This window comes from Oncorhynchus gorbuscha, unplaced genomic scaffold (genome assembly GCF_021184085.1).
Source record: "Oncorhynchus gorbuscha isolate QuinsamMale2020 ecotype Even-year unplaced genomic scaffold, OgorEven_v1.0 Un_scaffold_1061, whole genome shotgun sequence".
NCBI classification, from domain to species: Eukaryota; Metazoa; Chordata; class Actinopteri; order Salmoniformes; family Salmonidae; genus Oncorhynchus; species Oncorhynchus gorbuscha.
This window is the reverse complement of record NW_025745959.1, coordinates 164720-179719: the sequence shown is the minus strand read 5'-3', so window position 1 is coordinate 179719 and position 15000 is coordinate 164720. Positions and strand designations below refer to the sequence as shown.

The 15000-nt window shown below is 51.2% G+C and overlaps 1 protein-coding gene across 1 annotated transcript in view; it reads right to left on the bottom strand.

Moving 5' to 3' along the window:
* The window catches only part of LOC124021143 (protein kinase C beta type-like), a gene marked incomplete at its 3' end in the record, with an annotated part of 92384 nt that overhangs the window by 36506 nt on the left and 40878 nt on the right, over positions 1–15000 (bottom strand). Inside the window, 1 exon segment of the mRNA XM_046336486.1 lies at positions 7090–7201. Within this exon segment, the coding sequence (XP_046192442.1) occupies positions 7090–7201 (112 nt within the window).

Sequence of the window (15000 nt, the reverse complement as noted above, 5' to 3'; positions counted from 1 at the left end):
TGGTCTTTCTGGGATGAAGTTTGATGTAATGTATTGAAGTTCCCATTTCTGGCCACAAGGGGGCACTGTGTTACAGGGTAGGATCATAGAGCTGCTGGACACCGAGCGTACAAAACATTAAGAACACCTGCTGTTTTACAAGACAGACCAAGTGAAAGCTATGATCCCTCATTGATGTCGCCTGTTAAATCCACTTCAGATCGGTGTTGATGAAGGGGAGGGGTTAAAGATGAAGGGGAGGGGTTAAAGATGAAGGGGAGGGGTTAAAGATGAAGGGGAGGGGTTAAAGATGAAGGGGAGGGGTTAAAGATGAAGGGGAGGGGTTAAAGATGAAGGGGAGGGGTTAAAGATGAAGGGGAGGGCCAGCATCCCCGTGGAACGCTTTGGAGGCAACATGGGCCAGCATCCCCGTGGAACACTTACGACACCTTGTAGAGTCAACATGGACCAGCATCCCCGTGGAACGCTTTGGAGGCAACATGGGCCAGCATCCCCGTGGAACGCTTTGGAGGCAACATGGGCCAGCATCCCCGTGGAACACTTACGACACCTTGTAGAGTCAACATGGACCAGCATCCCCGTGGAATGCTTTGGAGGCAACATGGGCCAGCATCCCCGTGGAATGCTTACGACACCTTGTAGAGTCAACATGGACCAGCATCCCCGTGGAACGCTTTGGAGGCAACATGGGCCAGCATCCCCGTGGAACGCTTACGACACCTTGTAGAGTCAACATGGGCCAGCATCCCCGTGGAACGCTTTGGAGTCAACATGGGCCAGCATCCCTGTGGAACGCTTTGGAGTCAACATGGGCCAGCATCCCCGTGGAACGCTTTGGAGTCAACATGGGCCAGCATCCCTGTGGAACGCTTACGACACCTTGTAGAGTCAACATGGACCAGCATCCACGTGGAACGCTTACGACACCTTGTAGAGTCAACATGGACCAGCATCCCCGTGGAACGCTTACGACACCTTGTAGAGTCAACATGGGCCAGCATCCCCGTGGAACGCTTTGGAGTCAACATGGACCAGCATCCCCGTGGAACGCTTTGGAGGCAACATGGGCCAGCATCCCCGTGGAACGCTTACGACACCTTGTAGAGTCAACATGGGCCAGCATCCCCGTGGAACGCTTTGGAGTCAACATGGACCAGCATCCCCGTGGAACGCTTTGGAGGCAACATGGGCCAGCATCCCCGTGGAACGCTTACGACACCTTGTAGAGTCAACATGGACCAGCATCCCCGTGGAACGCTTTGTAGTCAACATGGTCCAGCATCCCTGTGGAACGCTTTGGAGTCAACATGGGCCAGCATCCCCGTGGAATGCTTACGACACCTTGTAGAGTCAACATGGGCCAGCATCCCCGTGGAACACTTTGGAGTCAACATGGGCCAGCATCCCTGTGGAACGCTTACGACACCTTGTAGAGTCAACATGGACCAGCATCCCCGTGGAACGCTTTGGAGTCAACATGGGCCAGCATCCCCGTGGAACGCTTACGACACCTTGTAGAGTCAACATGGGCCAGCATCCCCGTGGAACACTTTGGAGTCAACATGGGCCAGCATCCCTGTGGAACGCTTACGACACCTTGTAGAGTCAACATGGGCCAGCATCCCCGTGGAACGTTTACGACACTGTGTAGAGTCAACATGGACCAGCATCCCCGTGGAACGCTTTGGAGGCAACATGGGCCAGCATCCCCGTGGAACGCTTACGACACCTTGTAGAGTCAACATGGACCAGCACCCCCGTGGAACGCTAACGACACCTTGTAGAGTCAACATGGGCCAGCATCCCCGTGGAACGCTTTGGAGTCAACATGGACCAGCATCCCCGTGGAACGCTTTGGAGGCAACATGGGCCAGCATCCCTGTGGAACGCTTACGACACCTTGTAGAGTCAACATGGACCAGCATCCCCGTGGAACGCTTTGGAGTCAACATGGACCAGCATCCCCGTGGAACGCTTTGGAGGCAACATGGGCCAGCATCCCCGTGGAACGCTTACGACACCATGTAGAGTCAACATGGACCAGCATCCCCGTGGAACGCTTTGGAGTCAACATGGTCCAGCATCCCCGTGGACCGCTTTGGAGTCAACATGGGCCAGCATCCCTGTGGAACGCTTACGACACCTTGTAGAGTCAACATGGACCAGCATCCACGTGGAACGCTTACGACACCTTGTAGAGTCAACATGGACCAGCATCCCCGTGGAACGCTTACGACACCTTGTAGAGTCAACATGGGCCAGCATCCCCGTGGAACGCTTTGGAGTCAACATGGACCAGCATCCCCGTGGAACGCTTTGGAGGCAACATGGGCCAGCATCCCCGTGGAACGCTTACGACACCTTGTAGAGTCAACATGGGCCAGCATCCCCGTGGAACGCTTTGGAGTCAACATGGACCAGCATCCCCGTGGAACGCTTTGGAGGCAACATGGGCCAGCATCCCCGTGGAACGCTTACGACACCTTGTAGAGTCAACATGGACCAGCATCCCCGTGGAACGCTTTGTAGTCAACATGGTCCAGCATCCCTGTGGAACGCTTTGGAGTCAACATGGGCCAGCATCCCCGTGGAATGCTTACGACACCTTGTAGAGTCAACATGGGCCAGCATCCCCGTGGAACACTTTGGAGTCAACATGGGCCAGCATCCCTGTGGAACGCTTACGACACCTTGTAGAGTCAACATGGACCAGCATCCCCGTGGAACGCTTTGGAGTCAACATGGGCCAGCATCCCCGTGGAACGCTTACGACACCTTGTAGAGTCAACATGGGCCAGCATCCCCGTGGAACACTTTGGAGTCAACATGGGCCAGCATCCCTGTGGAACGCTTACGACACCTTGTAGAGTCAACATGGGCCAGCATCCCCGTGGAACGTTTACGACACTGTGTAGAGTCAACATGGACCAGCATCCCCGTGGAACGCTTTGGAGGCAACATGGGCCAGCATCCCCGTGGAACGCTTACGACACCTTGTAGAGTCAACATGGACCAGCACCCCCGTGGAACGCTAACGACACCTTGTAGAGTCAACATGGGCCAGCATCCCCGTGGAACGCTTTGGAGTCAACATGGACCAGCATCCCCGTGGAACGCTTTGGAGGCAACATGGGCCAGCATCCCTGTGGAATGCTTACGACACCTTGTAGAGTCAACATGGACCAGCATCCCCGTGGAACGCTTTGGAGTCAACATGGACCAGCATCCCCGTGGAACGCTTTGGAGGCAACATGGGCCAGCATCCCCGTGGAACGCTTACGACACCTTGTAGAGTCAACATGGACCAGCATCCCCGTGGAACGCTTTGGAGTCAACATGGTCCAGCATCCCCGTGGACCGCTTTGGAGTCAACATGGGCCAGCATCCCCGTGGAATGCTTACGACACCTTGTAGAGTCAACATGGACCAGCATCCCCGTGGAACGCTTTGGAGGCAACATGGGCCAGCATCCCCGTGGAACGCTTACGACACCTTGTAGAGTCGACATGGGCCAGCATCCCCGTGGAACGCTTACGACACCTTGTAGAGTCGACATGGGCCAGCATCCCCGTGGAACGCTTTGGAGTCAACATGGGCCAGCATCCCTGTGGAACGCTTACGACACCTTATAGAGTCAACATGGGCCAGCATCCCCGTGGAACGCTTACGACACCTTGTAGAGTCAACATGGGCCAGCATCCCTGTGGAACGCTTTAGACACCTTGTAGAGTCAACATGGACAGGCATCCCTGTGGAACGCTTTGGAGGCAACATGGGCCAGCATCCCCGTGGAACGCTTACGACACCTTGTAGAGTCAACATGGGCCAGCATCCCTGTGGAACGCTTACGACACCTTGTAGAGTCAACATGGACCAGCATCCCCGTGGAACGCTTACGACACCTTGTAGAGTCAACATGGGCCAGCATCCCTGTGGAACGCTTACGACACCTTGTAGAGTCAACATGGGCCAGCATCCCCGTGGACCGCTTTGGAGTCAACATGGGCCAGCATCCCCGTGGAATGCTTACGACACCTTGTAGAGTCAACATGGGCCAGCATCCCCGTGGAACACTTTGGAGTCAACATGGGACAGCATCGCTGTGGAACGCTTACGACACCTTGTAGAGTCAACATGGGCCAGCATCCCCGTGGAACGCTTTGGAGTCAACATGGGCCAGCATCCCTGTGGAACGCTTTCGACACCTTATAGAGTCAACATGGACCAGCATCCCCGTGGAACGCTTACGACACCTTGTAGAGTCAACATGGGCCAGCATCCCTGTGGAACGCTTTGGAGGCAACATGGGCCAGCATCCCCGTGGAACGCTTACGACACCTTGTAGAGTCAACATGGGCCAGCATCCCTGTGGAACGCTTACGACACCTTGTAGAGTCAACATGGGCCAGCATCCCCGTGGAACGCTTTCACCTTGTAGAGTCAACATGGGCCAGCATCCCCGTGGAACGCTTACGACACCTTGTAGAGTCCAGCGCCCCGAAGAATTGAGGCTGTTCTGAAGGGAAAAGGGGGTGCAACTCAATATTAGGAAGGTGTTCCTAATGTTTAGTAAACTCAGTGTATGTGTGTCTCTCTTACCACAGAGCTGCTGTGTGTCTCTCCAGTTCTGTTACAGGGTATTACCACAGAGCCGCTGTGTGTCTCTCCAGTTCTGTTACAGGGTATTACCACAGAGCTGCTGTGTGTCTCTCCAGTTCTGTTCCAGGGTATTACCACAGAGCTGCTGTGTGTCTCTCCAGTTCTGTTACAGGGTATTACCACAGAGCTGCTGTGTGTCTCTCCAGTTCTGTTACAGGGTATTACCACAGAGCTGCTGTGTGTCTCCAGTTCTGTTACAGGGTATTACCACAGAGGTGCTGTGTGTCTCTCCAGTTCTGTTACAGGGTATTACCACAGAGGTGCTGTGTGTCTCTCCAGTTCTGTTACAGGGTATTACCACAGTATTCCACTAGGTGTCACTGCTGTTACAGGGTATTACCACAGTAGTCCACTAGGTGTCACTGCTGTTACAGGGTATTACCACAGTATTCCACTAGGTGTCACTGCTGTTACAGGGTATTACCACAGTATTCCACTAGGTGTCACTGTCTTACAGGGTATTACCACAGTATTCCACTAGGTGTCACTGCTGTTACAGGGTATTACCACAGTATTCCACTAGGTGTCACTGCTGTTACAGGGTATTACCACAGTATTCCACTAGGTGTCACTGCTGTTACAGGGTATTACCACAGTATTCCACTAGGTGTCACTGCTGTTACAGGGTATTACCACAGTATTCCACTAGGTGTCACTGCTGTTACAGGGTATTACCACAGTATTCCACTAGGTGTCACTGCAGTTACAGGGTATTACCACAGTCTTCCACTAGGTGTCACTGCTGTTACAGGGTATTACCACAGTATTCCACTAGGTGTCACTGCAGTTACAGGGTATTACCACAGTATTCCACTAGGTGTCACTGCTGTTACAGGGTATTACCACAGTATTCCACTAGGTGTCACTGCTGTTACAGGTTATTACCACAGTAGTCCACTAGGTGTCACTGCTGTTACAGGGTATTACCACAGTATTCCACTAGGTGTCACTGTCTTACAGGGTTGGTGTCACTTATAGCAGCTACGGTTACTGGGGTTAACACACAACACGGGGGTTAACACACAACACACACACACACACACACACCACACACACACAGCAATATGTCCAGTCTCACAGCAACACACACACACAGCAATATGTCCAGTCTCACAGCAACACACACACACACACACACACACACACACACACACACACACACACACACACACACACACACACACACACACACACACACACACACACACACACACACACACACACACACACAGCAATATGTCCAGTCTCACAGCAACACACACAGCAATATGTCCAGTCTCACAGCAACACACACAGCAATATGTCCAGTCTCACAGCAACACACACAGCAATATGTCCAGTCTCACAGCAACACACACAGCAATATGTCCAGTCTCACAGCAACACACACACAGCAATATGTCCAGTCTCACAGCAACACACACAGCAATATGTCCAGTCTCACAGCAACACACACAGCAATATGTCCAGTCTCACAGCAACACACACAGCAATATGTCCAGTCTCACAGCAACACACACAGCAATATGTCCAGTCTCACAGCAACACACACAGCAATATGTCCAGTCTCACAGCAACACACACAGCAATATGTCCAGTCTCACAGCAACACACACAGCAATATGTCCAGTCTCACAGCAACACACACAGCAATATGTCCAGTCTCACAGCAACACACACAGCAATATGTCCAGTCTCACAGCAACACACACAGCAATATGTCCAGTCTCACAGCAACACACACAGCAATATGTCCAGTCTCACAGCAACACACACACAGCAATATGTCCAGTCTCACAGCAACACACACAGCAATATGTCCAGTCTCACAGCAACACACACACAGCAATATGTCCAGTCTCACAGCAACACACACAGCAATATGTCCAGTCTCACAGCAACACACACAGCAATATGTCCAGTCTCACAGCAACACACACAGCAATATGTCCAGTCTCACAGCAACACACACAGCAATATGTCCAGTCTCACAGCAACACACACAGCAATATGTCCAGTCTCACAGCAACACACACACACAGCAATATGTCCAGTCTCACAGCAACACACACACACAGCAATATGTCCAGTCTCACAGCAACACACACACACAGCAATATGTCCAGTCTCACAGCAACACACACACACAGCAATATGTCCAGTCTCACAGCAACACACACACAGCAATATGTCCAGTCTCACAGCAACACACACAGCAATATGTCCAGTCTCACAGCAACACACACAGCAATATGTCCAGTCTCACAGCAACACACACAGCAATATGTCCAGTCTCACAGCAACACACACACACAGCAATATGTCCAGTCTCACAGCAACACACACACAGCAATATGTCCAGTCTCACAGCAACACACACACACACAGCAATATGTCCAGTCTCACAGCAACACACAGAGTACTACGTACGGTCACATCTCATGCCCTGGTGTATCAACCCGTAGAGTAGGGATCCACAGTGGTCACAGAACGTAGGGCTGGAGTAGGTATGGACCTTAAACTTGTGTTTACTCCTCGGGTCCTGGAGAGAGAGAGAGAGACAGAGAGAGACAGAGAGAGACAGAGAGAGAGACAGAGAGAGAGAGAGAGAGAGAGAGACAGAGAGACACAATGTGACTGTTATCCCTGGAACTCACAATGTGACTGTTATCCAACACAACTCCCCTGGAACTCACAATGTGACTGTTATCCCTGGAACTCACAATGTGACTGTTATCCCTGGAACTCACAATGTGACTGTTATCCCTGGAACTCACAATGTGACTGTTATCCCTGGAACTCACAATGTGACTGTTATCCCTGGAACTCACAATGTGACTGTTATCCCTGGAACTCACAATGTGACTGATATCCCTGGAACTCACAATGTGACTGTTATCCCTGGAACTCACAATGTGACTGTTATCCCTGGAACTCACAATGTGACTGATATCCCTGGAACTCACAATGTGACTGTTATCCCTGGAACTCACAATGTGACTGTCCCTATCCCTGGAACTCACAATGTGACTGTTATCCCTGGAACTCACAATGTGACTGTTATCCCTGGAACTCACAATGTGACTGTTATCCCTGGAACTCACAATGTGACTGTTATCCCTGGAACTCACAATGTGACTGTTATCCCTGGAACTCACAATGTGACTGTTATCCCTGGAACTCACAATGTGACTGTTATCCCTGGAACTCACAATGTGACTGTTATCCCTGGAACTCACAATGTGACTGTTATCCCTGGAACTCACAATGTGACTGTTATCCCTGGAACTCACAATGTGACTGTTACTGTCACAATGTGACTGTTATCCCTGGAACTCACAATGTGACTGTTATCCCTGGAACTCACAATGTGACTGTTATCCCTGGAACTCACAATGTGACTGTTATCCCTGGAACTCACAATGTGACTGTTATCCCTGGAACTCACAATGTGACTGTTATCCCTGGAACTCACAATGTGACTGTTATCCCTGGAACTCACAATGTGACTGTTATCCCTGGAACTCACAATGTGACTGTTATCCCTGGAACTCACAATGTGACTGTTATCCCTGGAACTCACAATGTGACTGTTATCCCTGGAACTCACAATGTGACTGTTATCCCTGGTGAACTCACAATGTGACTGTTATCCCTGGAACTCACAATGTGACTGTTATCCCTGGAACTCACAATGTGACTGTTATCCCTGGAACTCACAATGTGACTGTTATCCCTCTCACAATGTGACTGTTATCCCTGGAACTCACAATGTGACTGTTATCCCTGGAACTCACAATGTGACTGTTATCCCTGGAACTCACAATGTGACTGTTATCCAACACAACTCCCCTGGAACTCACAATGTGACTGTTATCCCTGGAACTCACAATGTGACTGTTATCCCTGGAACTCACAATGTGACTGTTATCCCTGGAACTCACAATGTGACTGTTATCCCTGGAACTCACAATGTGACTGTTATCCCTGGAACTCACAATGTGACTGTTATCCCTGGAACTCACAATGTGACTGTTATCCCTGGAACTCACAATGTGACTGTTATCCCTGGAACTCACAATGTGACTGTTATCCAACACAACTCCCCTGGAACTCACAATGTGACTGTTATCCCTGGAACTCACAATGTGACTGTTATCCCTGGAACTCACAATGTGACTGTTATTCAACACAACTCCCCTGGAACTCATTGTGTGAGAGAGAGATATGAGTGAGGGAGAGAGAGAGAGTGACCCTTTGTGTGGGTCACTCACAATACAGTTGAAGTCTGAAGTTTACATACACCTTAGCTCAATACATTTAAACTCCGTTTTTCACAATTCCTGACATTTAATCCTCGTAAAAAATCCCTGTCTTAGTTCAGTTAGGATCACCACTTTATTTTAATGTGAAATGTCAGAATAATAGTAGAGAGAATGATTTATTTCAGCTTTTATTTCTTTCATCACATTCCCAGTGGGTCAGAAGTTTACATACACTCAATTAGTATCTGGTAGCATTGCCTTTAAAGTGATTAACTTGGATCAAACGTTTTGGGTAGCCTTCCACAAGCTTCCCACAATAAGTTGGGTGAATTTTGGCCCATTCCTCCTGACAGAGCTGGTGTAACTGAGTCAGGTTTGTAGGCCTCCTTTCTCGCACAAGCTTTTTCAGTTCTGCCCACACATTTTCTATGGGATTGAGGTCAGGGCTTTGTGATGGCCACTCCAATACCTTGACTTTGTTGTCCTTAAGCCATTTTGCCACAACTTTGGAAGTATGCTTGGGGTCATTGTCCATTTGGAAGACCCATTTACGACCAAGCTTTAACTTCCTGACTGATGTTTTGAGATGTTGCTTCAATATATCCAACATTTTCCTCCCTCATGAGCCATCTATTTATGAAGCGCACCAGTCCCTCCTGCAGCAAAGCACCCCCACAACATGATGCTGCCACCTCTGTGCTTCACGGTTGGGATGGTGTTCTTCGGCTTGCAAGCCTCCCCCTTTTTCCTCCAAACATAACGATGGTCATTATGGCCAAACAGTTCTATTTTTGTTTCATCAGACTAGAGGGCATTTCTACAAGATGTACGATCTTTGTCCCCATGTGCAGTTGGAAACCGTAGCCAGACTTTTTTATTGCGGTTTTGGAGCAGTGGCTTCTTCCTTGCTAAGCAGCCTTTCAGGTTATGTCAATATAGGACTCGTTTTACTGTGGATATAGATACTTTTGTACCTGTTTCCTCCAGCATCTTCACAAGGTCCTTTGCTGTTGTTCTGGTATTGATTTGCACTTTTCGCACCAAAGTACGTTCATCTCTAGGAGACAGAATGTGTCTCCTTCCTGAGCGGTTTGACGGCTGTGTGGTCTCACATACATACTTGCGTACCTTCAGGCGTTTGGAAATTGCTCCCAAGGATAAACCAGACTTGTGGAGGTCTACAATTTTTTTTCTGAGGTCTTGGCGGATTTCTTTTGATTTTCCCATGATGTCAAGCAAAGAGGCACTGAGTTTGAAGGCAGGCCTTGAAATACATCCACAGGTACACCTCCAATTGACTCAAATGATGTCAATCAGCCTATCAGAAGATTCTAAAGCCATGACATCATTTTCTGGAATTTTCCCAGCTGTTTAAAGGCACAGTCAACTTAGTGTATGTAAACGTCTGACTTCAACTGTATGTGTCGAGGTTGTTAGTTGATCTAGCGGTGCCACGCTGCACATTCCATTATCTCTCATGCTTTACGAGGTCAACAGGGGAGAGGGCAACGGTCAACACTGCTTTACCACAGACACAGATAGAGACAGAGAGAAAGATAGAGAGAGACACCGAGACAGAGAGAGAGCAAGAGACAGAGAGAGAGACAGAGAAAGAGAGACAGAGAGAGAGAGAGACAGAGAGAGAGAGACAGAGAGAGACAGAGAGAGAGAGACAGAGAGAGAGACCAGAGAGAGAGAGAGACAGAGAGAGACACACACACAGAGAGAGAGAGAGACACCGAGACAGAAAGAGACACACCGAGATAGAGAGAGAGAGAGAGAGAGAGAGAGAGAGAGAGAGAGAGAGAGACAGAGAGAGAGACAGAGAGAGAGAGAGAGAGAGAGAGCGAGAGAGAGACAGAGAGAGAGCGAGAGAGAGACAGAGAGAGAGCGAGAGAGAGACAGAGAGAGAGACAGAGAGAGAGAGAGAGACAGAGAGAGAGACAGAGAGAGAGACAGAGAGAGAGAGACAGAGAGAGAGAGAGAGAGAGAGAGAGAGAGAGAGAGAGAGAGAGAGAGAGACAGAGAGACAGAGAGAGAGACAGAGACAGAGAGAGTAGCCTGTTGACTGGCCCTCTCCTGTTTGTTTAGAACCCATGAAACAAGAGCAGCCAGAAGAACAGGACAGTGCTGACCTTGTCTTTATTAATGTCAGGCTCATTTAACAGCCATTTAATCAGTGGCTATATAATCAATAGTTAACAAACACACACATACGAAACACAAACACACAAACCCGCTACAGGTGCCTGTCTTATCCCTGTGATTTTTCCCTGAGGGGACATTGGAGAAAGGTGGGAATACTGCGGGAACGTTGTTGGGAACGTGGTGGGAATACTGCGGGAACGTTGTTGGGAACGTGGTGGGAATACTGCAGGAACGTTGTTGGGAACGTGGTGGGAATACTGCAGGAACGTTGTTGGGAACGTGGTGGGAATACTTCAGGAACGTTGTTGGGAATGTGGTGGGAATACTGCAGGAACGTTGTTGGGAACGAGGTGGGAATACTGCAGGAACGTTGTTGGGAACGTGGTGGGAATACTGCAGGAACGTTGTTGGGAACGAGGTGGGAATACTACGAGAGGGTTGTGTGTTATCGGGGAAGGTTTTCCTGCTAGGAACGATTAGAGAATGGAACAAGAGAGGACATCTGGGGTTAGAGAAGTTACTGATAGAACAGTACAGACAGAGAGGAAGGAATGGAGAGAGGGAGGGAGGAATGGAGAGAGGGAGGAATGGAGAGAGGGAGGAATGGAGAGAGGGAGGGAGGAATGGAGAGAGGGAGGGAGGAATGGAGAGAGGGAGGAATGGAGAGAGGGAGGAATGGAGAGAGGGAGGGAGGAATGGAGAGAGGGAGGGAGGAATGGAGAGAGGGAGGAATGGAGAGAGGGAGGAATGGAGAGAGGGAGGGAGGAATGGAGAGAGGGAGGGAGGAATGGAGAGAGGGGGAGGAATGGAGAGAGGGAGGAATGGAGAGAGGGAGGAAGGAATGGAGAGAGGGAGGGAGGAATGGAGAGAGGGGGAGGAATGGAGAGAGGGAGGAATGGAGAGAGGGGGAGGAATGGAGAGAGGGAGGAATGGAGAGAGGGAGGAATGGAGAGAGGGGGAGGAATGGAGAGAGGGAGGAATGGAGAGAGGGAGGAATGGAGAGAGGGAGGAATGGAGAGAGGGAGGGAGGAATGGAGAGAGGGAGGGAGGAATGGAGAGAGGGGGAGGAATGGAGAGAGGGAGGAATGGAGAGAGGGGAGGAATGGAGAGGAGGAATGGAGAGAGGGAGAGGAATGGAGAGAGGGAGGAATGGAGAGAGGGGGAGGAATGGAGAGAGGGAGGAATGGAGAGAGGGAGGAATGGAGAGAGGGAGGGAGGAATGGAGAGAGGGGGAGGAATGGAGAGAGGGAGGAATGGAGATATGGAGAGAGGGAGGAATGGAGAGAGAGGGAGGAAGGGAGAGAGGGAGGGAGGAATGGAGATATGGAGAGAGAGAGGGAGGAATGGAGAGAGAGAGGGAGGAATGGAGAGAGAGAGGGAGGAAGGGAGAGAGGGAGGGAGGAATGGAGATATGGAGAGAGAGGGAGGAATGGAGAGAGAGGGGGAGGAATGGAGAGAGAGGGAGGAATGGAGAGAGAGGGAGGAATGGAGAGAGAGGGAGGAATGGAGAGAGGGAGGGAGGAAGGGAGATATGGATAGAGAGAGGGAGGAATGGAGAGAGGGAGGGAGGAATGGAGAGAGGGAGGGAGGAAGGGAGATATGGAGAGAGGGAGGGAGGAAGGGAGAGATGGAGAGAGAGAGGGATGAAGGGAGATATGGAGAGAGAGAGGGAGGAATGGAGAGAGGGAGGGAGGAATGGAGAGAGGGAGGGAGGAAGGGAGATATGGATAGAGAGAGGGAGGAATGGAGAGAGAGAGAGAGGAATGGAGAGAGGGAGGGAGGAAGGGAGATATGGATAGAGAGAGGGAGGAATGGAGAGAGGGAGGGAGGGAGATATGGATAGAGAGAGGGAGGAATGGAGAGAGGGAGGGAGGAAGGGAGATATGGATAGAGAGAGGGAGGAATGGAGAGAGAGAGAGAGGAATGGAGAGAGGGAGGGAGGAATGGAGAGAGGGAGGGAGGAAGGGAGATATGGATAGAGAGAGGGAGGAATGGAGAGAGGGAGGGAGGAAGGGAGAGAGGGAGGGAGGAATGGAGAGAGAGAGGGAGGAAGGGAGAGAGGGAGGGAGGAATGGAGAGAGGGAGGGAGGAAGGGAGATATGGATAGAGAGAGGGAGGAATGGAGAGAGGGAGGGAGGAAGGGAGAGAGGGAGGGAGGAATGGAGAGAGGGAGGGAGGAATGGAGAGAGGGAGGGAGGAAGGGAGATATGGATAGAGAGAGGGAGGAATGGAGAGAGGGAGGGAGGAAGGGAGATATGGATAGAGAGAGGGAGGAATGGAGAGAGAGAGAGAGGAATGGAGAGAGGGGGGGAGGAATGGAGAGAGAGAGGGAGGAAGGGAGAGAGGGAGGAATGGAGAGAGAGAGGGAGGAAGGGAGATATGGAGAGAGAGAGGGAGGAATGGAGAGAGGGAGGGAGTAATGGAGAGAGGGAGGGAGGAAGGGAGATATGGATAGAGAGAGGGAGGAATGGAGAGAGAGAGAGAGGAATGGAGAGAGGGAGGGAGGAAGGGAGAGAGAGAGGGAGGAAGGGAGAGAGAGAGGAATGGAGATATGGAGAGAGGGAGCGAGGAATGGAGAGAGGGAGGGAGGAATAGAGAGAGGGAGGAATGGAGATATGGAGAGAGGGAGGAATGGAGAGAGAGGGAGGAAGGGAGAGAGGGAGGGAGGAATGGAGATATGGAGAGAGAGAGGGAGGAATGGAGAGAGAGAGGGAGGAATGGAGAGAGAGGGAGGAAGGGAGAGAGGGAGGAATGGAGAGAGGGAGGGAGGAATGGAGAGAGAGAGGGAGGAAGGGAGATATGGAGAGAGAGAGGGAGGAATGGAGAGAGGGGGAGGAATGGAGAGAGGGAGCGAGGAATGGAGAGAGGGAGGGAGGAATGGAGAGAGGGAGGGAGGAAGGGAGATCTAGAGAGAGAGAGGGAGGAATGGAGAGAGAGAGGGAGGAATGGAGAGAGAGAGGGAGGAATGGAGAGAGGGAGGGAGGGAGATCTAGAGAGAGAGAGGGAGGAATGGAGAGAGAGAGGGAGGAATGGAGAGAGGGAGGGAGGAATGGAGAGAGAGAGGGAGGAATGGAGAGAGAGAGGGAGGAATGGAGAGAGAGAGGGAGGAATGGAGAGAGAGAGGGAGGAATGGAGCTATGGAGAGAGAGGGAGGAATGGAGAGAGGGAGGGAGGAATGGAGAGAGGGAGGGAGGAAGGGAGATATGGAGAGAGAGAGGGAGGAATGGAGAGAGAGAGGGAGGAATGGAGAGAGGGAGGGAGGAAGGGAGAGAGGGAGATATGGAGAGAGAGAGGGAGGAATGGAGAGAGGGAGGAATGGAGAGAGAGAGGGAGGAATGGAGAGAGAGAGGGAGGAATGGAGAGAGAGAGGGAGGAATGGAGAGAGAGAGAGGGAGGAATGGAGCTATGGAGAGGGAGGGAGGAATGGAGAGAGGGAGGGAGGAAGGGAGATATGGAGAGAGAGAGGGAGGAATGGAGCTATGGAGAGGGAGGAATGGAGAGAGGGAGGGAGGAAGGGAGATATGGAGAGAGAGAGGGAGGAATGGAGAGAGGGAGATATGGAGAGAGAGAGAGGGAGGAATGGAGAGAGGGAGGGAGGAATGGAGAGAGGGGGGAAGGGAGATATGGAGAGAGAGAGGGAGGAATGGAGAGAGAAAGGGAGGAATGGAGAGAGGGAGGGAGGAATGGAGAGAGGGAGGGAGATATGGAGAGAGGGAGGGAGGGAGGAATGGTGAGAGGGAGGGAGGAATGGAGAGAGAGAGGGAGGAATGGAGATATGGAGGAAGGGAGATATGTAGAGAGAGAGGGAGGAATGGAGAGAGGGAGGGAGGAATGGAGAGAGAGAGGGAGGAATGGAGAGAGAGAGGGAGGAATGGAGAGAGAGGGAGGAATGGAGAGAGAGAGGGAGGAAGGGAGATATGGAGAGAGA